At 46.8% G+C, this 8911-nt stretch overlaps 1 protein-coding gene across 1 annotated transcript in view; it reads right to left on the bottom strand.

The window, feature by feature from the left end:
* Positions 1-398: 398 nt before the first annotated feature.
* The window catches only part of LOC106901545 (gamma-aminobutyric acid receptor subunit rho-1), a 28914-nt gene continuing 20401 nt past the window's right edge, over positions 399-8911 (bottom strand). Inside the window, exons 6-10 of the mRNA XM_014964372.1 lie at positions 7689-7771; positions 6352-6492; positions 5735-5887; positions 4246-4442; positions 399-3055 (exon numbers count right to left, since the gene is read on the bottom strand). Of these exons, the coding sequence (XP_014819858.1) occupies positions 2768-3055; positions 4246-4442; positions 5735-5887; positions 6352-6492; positions 7689-7771 (862 nt within the window). The 3' untranslated portion in view covers positions 399-2767. The remainder of the gene's footprint in view (positions 3056-4245; positions 4443-5734; positions 5888-6351; positions 6493-7688; positions 7772-8911) is intronic.

The following is an 8911-nucleotide window of genomic DNA, read 5'->3' as shown; positions in this document are numbered from 1 at the left end:
TTTATTGCGATTTTGAGTGTTTCTAGAAGTAAAACCAAACCCAAACAGATCACTGATTTATTGTGGAAATGGAAAGGAGCAGAGTGTGAATGATTGGATCTGAAACCACACACTGGAAGGTTAAAAAGCCAACAAGCTGTGTATGTAAATATGTTTAATGAGTGCAGCTGTTGATGGCAAACACTGACTGTACATGACATATCCTGTACTTATAGAATACATCTATATACACATTTATATAAGACTGAAAAGGCACTAGAGTTTCCCAAATAAAACACAAGTAAATTAACAATGTAAATCCAGATACGGAGGTTGGGGAATCTGTTTAGGGAGATGCCAGGAGGGGAACTTTGAAAATTACATGGGAAATGAAAAACCAGCCTTGCGCTGAGAGCCAGGGAATGCAAAAGTCCAGCTCTCCTTTGTGTCTTCAAAATCTCCCTGAATAGGCTGGTTGGATGCCAAATAATGTATGTGGTGTGAGATTAGTGAGTCTATAAGGGAGCGTACGGTGCTGTGGCCAACTGCATAGAGGTAAGCTCCTTAGGAAGCTGGAGAGCTTACTAGAAAATCTGGCACTCCTGTTCCTGCCAACTGTAGAAATAAATGGGTTCTTTACAATACAGAGAATCTAAATACATTCCTGTGCCAGTGGTGCCCAAGAAACCTCCGAGCTATTTGTGGGGGAAGGTGCCATCGGGGTAAAGGAGGGTGGCCCAGCCTTTCATCTGCTTTTGTTGGGGTCACCTTCCTCCATTTGACTGAAATGTTTAGGGTTTAAGAAAATATGGTGGTTTTTCTTAAATCTCTTGAACAAACATCACTGGAGAATGATATGATAGGGAGAAAACTTGATAAAACCAAGCTAAGGTGGTGTGTGTATGTGGAAAAATAAAAAAAGCTTTGTAGAAATGAGTACTAAAATGATCTTACTTGGGGGGGAGGGTGTCTGTTAGTGATCTGAGCTGTTATTTCATTGCCTTTATCTGTGGGGCGCAGGCTGTAGGTGCAAGAGGAACGGGGGTGGTTTGAGCAGTGGGGAGGAACTCTGAGTGTGTTCATGTGCTGTTTATTTACAGGGAAATTAAAGCTCAGGCAGCTGCCGTGTCCGTGTCACGAGCGGGGAGCACAGAGCAGCTCCTCAGCCAGCCCAGGGCAGATTCCCTGTCAGAACCTCCTCTTTCCTTTCAGAGACACGACTGCTTTGGTCGGATTCTTGGAGCGGCTACACCTGTAGAAGACAACAGCCTCTGCTGTGCAGGGAGTGCTGGATTTCCTAACGGTGTGCAAAATCACGCGTGGGTTTAAAGTCCTGTCCCCCCCACGCCCTGTGGGGATGCGGGTGGGTGGCAGCAGAGCAACGGAAGGACCATGCTTCCTGAGACACCTTTGGTGCTCCCAAGGTAAAGGCCCCTGATTTCACCAACCGTTGCTCTCCTGAAGTATTTTGTTACTTCTACGGTACAGATTTTGCCCTTTTCATGCAGAGCGTTTACGCTGACTCTGTAAGAGGCTGTGATGGAGGGCTGGGACTTCACGCCAGGTGTGCCCAGGTCCAGCTGTGTCTCCTGGCTCCTGCCCTGGGAGGTGCTGGGCCTGCCCTGAGGGCAGAGGGGGCTGCAGGGCACCAGGGGCAGCAGAGGTGGTCAGATGTACCAGGGTCTGTAACACAGCTGCTCCCTTAGGGTGGAAGTGCCTTCATTCCAAAGTTTTTGGCGTGGTATCCATAGTATGAAGTCCTGACAACTGCTGTATCACCTGTGCAGCACCTTTCCATTATGCTTGTACTAAAAACGGATGGACCAGTGCAATTACTGGTGGCTTCAGCAGGGATGAGAAGTTACAGGCTGCAGCAGGTTCTCAGGCTGTACAGACCAGTAACGTCCAGACCGTCTCAGACTCAGAAGTGGCATCTCCTGTAGCAGCTTTAGTCTTTTTGTAGACGCCCCATTGTCTTCACTGCATCATTTTGTTGAGAAACCTGTGTTCTCTCCCAGGAAATTCAGCAGCAAAACTCCAACTGCCCCAAAGAAGGAGAGCTCCTGTGTTTCCTGGAGGGTTTGGTCAGCGTCGCAGAAGGTCCGGCTCTCTTTCATTCCTTAGCAAGTGTGCATTGCAAATCGTGTTTTAAAGGGAGAGTCACAGAAAACAGCTTGGAAAGATTTCTTGGTTTTAAATATGATCACAAATCTGACAGTGTTCCTAGATGGACCTGCCAGCGCCGAGCTGGCAGCACACATTTAGCAGTGTAAGCAAGCTTTAGCTGGCAATAACTCCGCCAACATGAGGATATTTTGCATTTATAATGACCATTTCTGACCTCGTCCCGCAAACACGCAAGTATTTGCATATTCTTTGTATTTATTGGTATCAAATGTGATAAGTTTGTTTGAGTTGTGAGATGGATGTGCAGAGAATCAGGATCTCGGGGGCGCAGAATGGAGGATGCACCGTGTATAAGCAATTATGGTGATTATAGTCACTTGTTAAAATAGTTTATGGTGGCCTGTGAGGCACAAGAAGGAACATAGCACAGCTTTAAATAAGTATAAAATTATAGATTGTGTATCCTATATTTTGCTGAAATGTGAAGCTTGCACAATGATTTATGCCACAGATGAGTTGCATCTAATTTTAAAAAATCCTGAAAAAAATTTATCCATCTTCCTTCTCATTAAAACAATTCTCCATTTTCTCTCTGTTAGTCTGTGAGCCGGTACTTTCACTTAACGTCACAACGCTCTGCGACTACAGAAGTCACATAGATTTATGAAAAAATGGACCAGTATATCAAATTAAACAGGATGTATGCACCGGGGAATATGATCCTGGAGTACTTGTCGATGGCGTGGGTGTCGATGCGCATGCTGACGTATCTCTGGTTTTTCCTCCTGCCCGAGCCCCTCTCGGACCCCAGCGCCAGCTGCACCATCATCCGGTCCTGTTTGTCCCCGTTCTCCGACACGTAGTGCCCCAGGTCGCTCACGTCCCCGTCGTTGAAGCTGCCGTCCATCATCATGGGCCGTGGCTGGGGCAGGCTGCACGCACAGGGGAGCTGTGGACACAAAGAGGGGAGAGGGAGAGGATGGAGCTGGGCAGCAGCTTTTCCCTTCTCTGTTTCCACGTCTGCGAGACGCAGCGCGGAGCGGGGCTGTCTGTGGAAAAGCTGGTCTGGCTTAAGGTCGTTGGACCTCTCGGCCTCCAAGTTGAGAAAATCAAAGAAGAGGGCAGAGGGGAACCACAAGGAGGAATGTATGAGGCTTGCCCCATTTGAAGAAAAGATCTTAGGCTGAAATGTGGTTATAATTTAACGTAACGAAGGCAGAAAGGGGAAATTTGGACCATTGTGTAAGTTTATTATATGCCCACAAGTATCTCAAGGGCGGGCTGAGGGAGGAGGGAACCAGACTCTTTTCAGTAGTTGCCAGTGAGAGGACAAGGGGCAACGGGCACAAGTTGGAACATAAAGGGTTCCACTTGAATATGAGGAAAAACTTTTTCACGGTGAGGGTGCCAGAGCCCTGGAACAGGCTGCCCAGGGAGGGTGTGGAGTCCCCTTCCTTGGAGATTTTCAAGACCCGCCTGGATGCCATCCTGAGTGGCATGATCTGACAAGCTTTGGGTGGTCCTGCTTTAGCAGGTGAGTTGGACTAGATGATCTCTATGGTCCCTTCCAACTCTAAAAATTCAGTGAAATTCAGTGAAATTTAGAGTGTGCCTAGGGAAAGGTGGGGGGTGTCTGCCATGTCATCTAGAGCCCAAAACACAGTATCCATCTGGTGCTATTCACAGGTTTGGATATTCAGTATAAAAAAACTATTTAAAGGTAAAACTGTAGAATCATAGAATGATTAGAGTTGGAAGGGACCTTGAAGATCATTGAGTTCCAACCCCTTACGCTGGGCAGGGACACCTCCCACCAGACCAGGTTGCTCCAAGCCCCATCCAGCCTGGCCTTGAACCCCTCCAGGGATGGGGCAGCCACAACATTCTGGGAAACCTGGGAATAAAATCCTAACATACAGGCAGTGGAGGACTGTATGTAGAGGGAGATGGATGGGGCTTGGCTGTAGCAAATCTTTATAGCCCGGAATGCCTCACTGCTGGTGTCTTTTTACAGGCACTGGTTTCTCCCCGGGCAGCTGAGCGCAGCACTCTGGAGTTGCAAACTTCTGAACATTTCCAGACATTGGCCAGACCTTTTCCCGGGGGGATAAAGCTGCATCAGAGATAGAAAAACCTCACCTTGTCACGCAGTTTCCTCTCCTTCCGCTCTTGCACCGTCGTCAGGTAATTCACTGCCGCGTATTCCAGCACCGAGAGGAAGACAAACACAAAACTGACCCACAGGTAAATGTCCACTGCTTTGATGTAGGAGACACGAGGCATGGAGGCGTTCACCCCGGTGATGATGGTGGACATGGTCAGCACGGTGGTTATCCCTGGGAATGCACCAGCAGAGAGACCGTAAGACACTTTCAAACCAGACTTTCCATCACAAATACAGCTGTCGTTACAGTTTCCTGACATCTGGATTCACCTTTCAGTACCGTTTTTCACCCGTTTGAGCAATGGGTTTCACTGCCTGGGGAGGGTCCAGGCAGCCCTGATTTCTAACTGGGGGTTTCTTGTCTTTTTGGTGAAAACAGCTCTAGTTCTGGCCTCGGGGTGTTTCTAGCCTGGTTCCTCACCACACCACCAGTCTCCCACCCCATGGCCAGGCAGCCCCACTCTGACCCTGTGCCTGCTGCACCCCACCTCCAGGCTCAGGATAGTCCCTGGAGGGGTACAAATACATTGAGTTGGACTTGATGATCCTTATGGGTCCCTTCCAACTGAATATATTCTATGACTCTATGATTCTGAGTATCTCAGCTTCTAGTTCAACCCTTCCACCAGGATGGGCACAAGCAAAGCCCATCTGCCGCTGCTGCTTCCACCACTTTCCCCAGGCCTGTGTTTTCCATCTGTCCCCGGGAAGTCCTGCTTCATTGGAAGTCACCAGCTGGCTCTCATGCCTCCCCCAGAGCAAGAGCAGAGACTGATGGGGCCCCACAGGACAATGCTGCCCCACGTCACACCATGGGTGAGCACAAGGAGCTCTACAGCACCTGTAGTTTGGTGTTATCCTGGCTCTGTGTTTCTAAACACAGACATGGGGAACTGCCCCGTTGCCTCCATATATCCTCTCCACCAAGGAATAGGATTTTAACAATAAATAAAATCCTGAGGTGTGTTCCCTGGAATAAGCAGAAGCAAGGTCAGGCTCAAAACCACAATCAGCCCTTTGCTAAGGGCAAAACATTACTTTAGAAGAAGATTTATGTTCATATCATAGTTGTGTTCCCATAGTGACTCCTTCGACATATGGCTTCATCTGTCTGAAAGATGCTGCAGAGGGGGAAGCTGAATCCCTTGTGTTGCACTGTAACCTCATGGAACCAGTTGAAGGGCACAGCTCAGCTGATGGTGTTACCCCCACCCTCCCTCCTCTAGCAAAACTCAATAAAACCAAAGTTTTGTCAGGGCTGCTAATACTGATTTTCACCTTCTCGCTTGTTGAAATCTCTGAAGGATACTGACACTTTGGACACGTGTGTGACACAGCTGATTTCCATGCCACAGGGCAACGTGAGGGCAGCGCATGGCACAGGGGATTGTGTCTTGATGGTCAAGGCAACAGCTCCAGCAATTGTCTCTTAGGTCTGTCTGTGGGCTACAAGATTGTTTTTACCTAAAGGGACTCTGGCAGGAACTGCTCGGCGATCGATCCAGAAGGACACCCAGGACAACATCACCATGAGGGTGGCGGGGAAGTAGGTTTGGAGCAGGAAGAAGAAGATGTGTCGGCGTAAAGTGAAGTTTATGTAGAGGCGATTGTACCACCCTGTGTAACAGAGAGAACGAAAAAGAGAAGTCACACCAACACCAAACATCATACTTTTGGATAAGGTGGTGTTGCATCAGGGGAATAGCCCCTCATTTGCTTTTAGAAAAACACAGGTAATGACCACAGTCAAGAGAAAAGACTCCTTACTGAACCAACTATCAAAGTCAAAGCATTTCTCAGAACCACATTGTCCAGAGAAGACAAAATAACCTATGCACCAGTAGAGTTTAATTCACGTTAGGGCTTGGTGTGGTCTTGAAGAGGGATGGCCTTTCAAAACTACGTAACCATCAAGATAGAAATCTGTGTCTGGGACAGCAGCCTCGGCATGGAAGAGAAGCAGGTCTGACGGGCCACAAGGAGGCCTCCCAATGGACAATCCTCCATGGCCAAGGTTGAGAGGAACAGTTTGCACCCCTTCTTTCCCCAGCCCATTCTCTGGCAAGCACTCCAGTACCCACCTGTGCTGCTGTAAAAGGCGAGCTTTGCGGTGGTGTGAAACTCCTGGATCAGGAACTGGGAGAGTGATATCCGCTCGTCTGTTTTTAAGGAATCATTCCCATTCTTCCAGTAGAGCATGAGATCATCTTCAGTGTAGGCATCTAGGGGAGCAGAGCAAACCTTGGTGCAGTGCACTGAGCCAGCTGCTGTCGCACCCACAGCCCAGGGTGAGCCCACACACCTTCCAGCTTACTTTTGTGGGCCTGGCTGAAAAGGACAAATGCCACCACCTGGCTGAGAGCCACACTGATGGGGGGTATGGCTGTGGCAAGGAGGGGACTGGCTCATTGTCACAGACCTCAGGTCTGATGCCTGGTGCTATTCGTAAACCCTTCTCTAATCAGAAATTTGTACACATAACCCATGCTTCAGGCAACCCATCAGAACTTGAAAAAATGTCCCTTATAGTCATCCTAAAATCAGAAGCAAAGGAAAAGAGACTTAGAGGAAAAAGCCTGCTTAGGGTAACAGGGGGAACAGGCTATTAACAGTATTAACAGTACGTGGGAGGACAAAATCTTGGGTAAACTTTCTGTGTGTCATGCACACACCAACATGAAAAGTCTTGGTTTTTTTCATAGATGTGGAAATATAGTAATATTAATCTTTTCAGATGGGATTTAATAACAACTGTTCCCAGAGAGCAAGAAAAAAATCATACATTAATATATTAAAACAGAATAAAAATTATAATTCCTTATTGTAAACTTAAGAAGGAGAAGAAAAAAAAAATCCTAAAAAGCTAAAAGTTTAAAATGTCTCTGTATGAAATCCAGCCAATTCATGTGTGTGTCATACTTGGGACAAATGAGGTACATGTGGGTATAAGATGGATTTATCTCTCATAGGTATAAGAAAGGTAAGAGGAAGGTGATTAATGTCACTGCCCCGTCATGGTTCCTACTCTGCAGATGATGCAGGTGAGGGGCACAGGGCCATTTCTTTATGCGTTTGAAGGCACCCAGGAAAGCAGGTGCTGCTGGGGACAGGCGACCTGCAGGCAAGCAGCTTGGGGTCCTCCTGGGATGGGGTGGCAGTGGGGAAGCCTGGCTGGCTCCTGGGGACACTGGCGAGACAGTCCTCACAGCTGGTGTTTAAAAACACCATGTTGTTGGAAACTTCATCTACTTCTAGTGAAAAAAAATATAAGCATTGAATTCTGCTTTGGTCAGAGCTCCCATGAATGTAGCAGCAGTTTCATTATTGGTATAATTGGTATAATTATTGATCTAATTAAACAAGTTTGGGTGCCCATGGCGTGCTGCCCTCAGCTCCCCTACATCTCCGCTTTACTTACAGCTTTCGATCTCCAGGGAACATGTCTGTGTGTCCAGGGGAAAGCGACTAAAATCCATGTTGCACATTGCTGTTACTGTAACTCTAGGAGTAATAAAGACCATCCTGTTAAAAACTTATATTTTTATGTGACTGAAAAATAGTAAAGCTGCAAGTTTCATATTTTATTAAGTAACCATCTGGACAGTAACAAACCACTGAAAATAAATACCTTCCATTCAGCTAAAGCCATTCCACTTAAGTTAATGCCATTTCTTCAGCAAACTAGTGTTAGAAAAGATGACTGGAAAAAGATGACCACCACAAATTGCTACTAGCTGACAAAAAATAAGAGATAAAAATGGGAAAGAGCAGTGAGGGTGCTTTTTCCTCTTTGACTGTCAGCAGACTTCTCTCTGCAGAGATCTGTGCTTTGCATGGTAAAATAATATACGTTTATCAAAGCCATCCTCATACCATGAGGGATGCAGGTAATTTCTCTGCATATGGTGAATTTCCAGCTGCTCAATGAGAAGCCAGTGATCACACCTGGGTACCAGCCACCAGAGGGCACAGGCAGTGCCTCGAGTTAGGGCTGGAGCTGGTGTGCAACAGAGACCACTGAAACGCTCTGCCCCATCAATCAAAAGCTCTGGCCTTGCTATAGTCTGATTATCTCATCTTAAATAGCCTGATTTTGTGTTTGGACTGGAAGCGTCCATAAATCTTGGCTCAACTGGCCTGAACGCTAGGGAAGTAAATGAAAATAGAAGTATAAATCATAATGGGGAAAGAATCAATGAATTACAGTAGGGCTAATGGTAGACAGACATCTGTCACAGAGTGATAAAAACAAGATGCAGTCTCTTATGTTACTCCTTCTGCATGTGTGGCTTCCCACTGATGTTGCTTTCCTATCTGGATTTAGCCTTTGAGTGAAAGCGTTTGGCTCAGATTTGTTGTTTAGGTGCCAGTGAGGCCTGCAGTGGTTTCCAAGACAAGAGCAGACAAAATCTGGCAAAGAAACAACCTTAAAAAGGCAGACACCAATGAAAAATGTAATCTACAGGCAAAGGCATTCAGCAAAGGCAGGCAGGCAGGAATGACCTGCTTGCTCTTAAGGCAAGACCAGCATTCATACTATCCCTGCATTTGTAAAGTACTCTGACCCGCAGTCACCACTGAATAAAACAATGAAACTCTGTCAATTTGCCATTCAAGACATTCACCACCATTTTGTAGAGG

This window comes from Calidris pugnax, unplaced genomic scaffold (genome assembly GCF_001431845.1).
Source record: "Calidris pugnax isolate Ruff unplaced genomic scaffold, ASM143184v1 scaffold219, whole genome shotgun sequence".
Classification (NCBI taxonomy): domain Eukaryota; kingdom Metazoa; phylum Chordata; class Aves; order Charadriiformes; family Scolopacidae; genus Calidris; species Calidris pugnax.
Note: the sequence above shows the minus strand (reverse complement) of the source record. Positions and strands in the feature narration are given on the sequence as shown.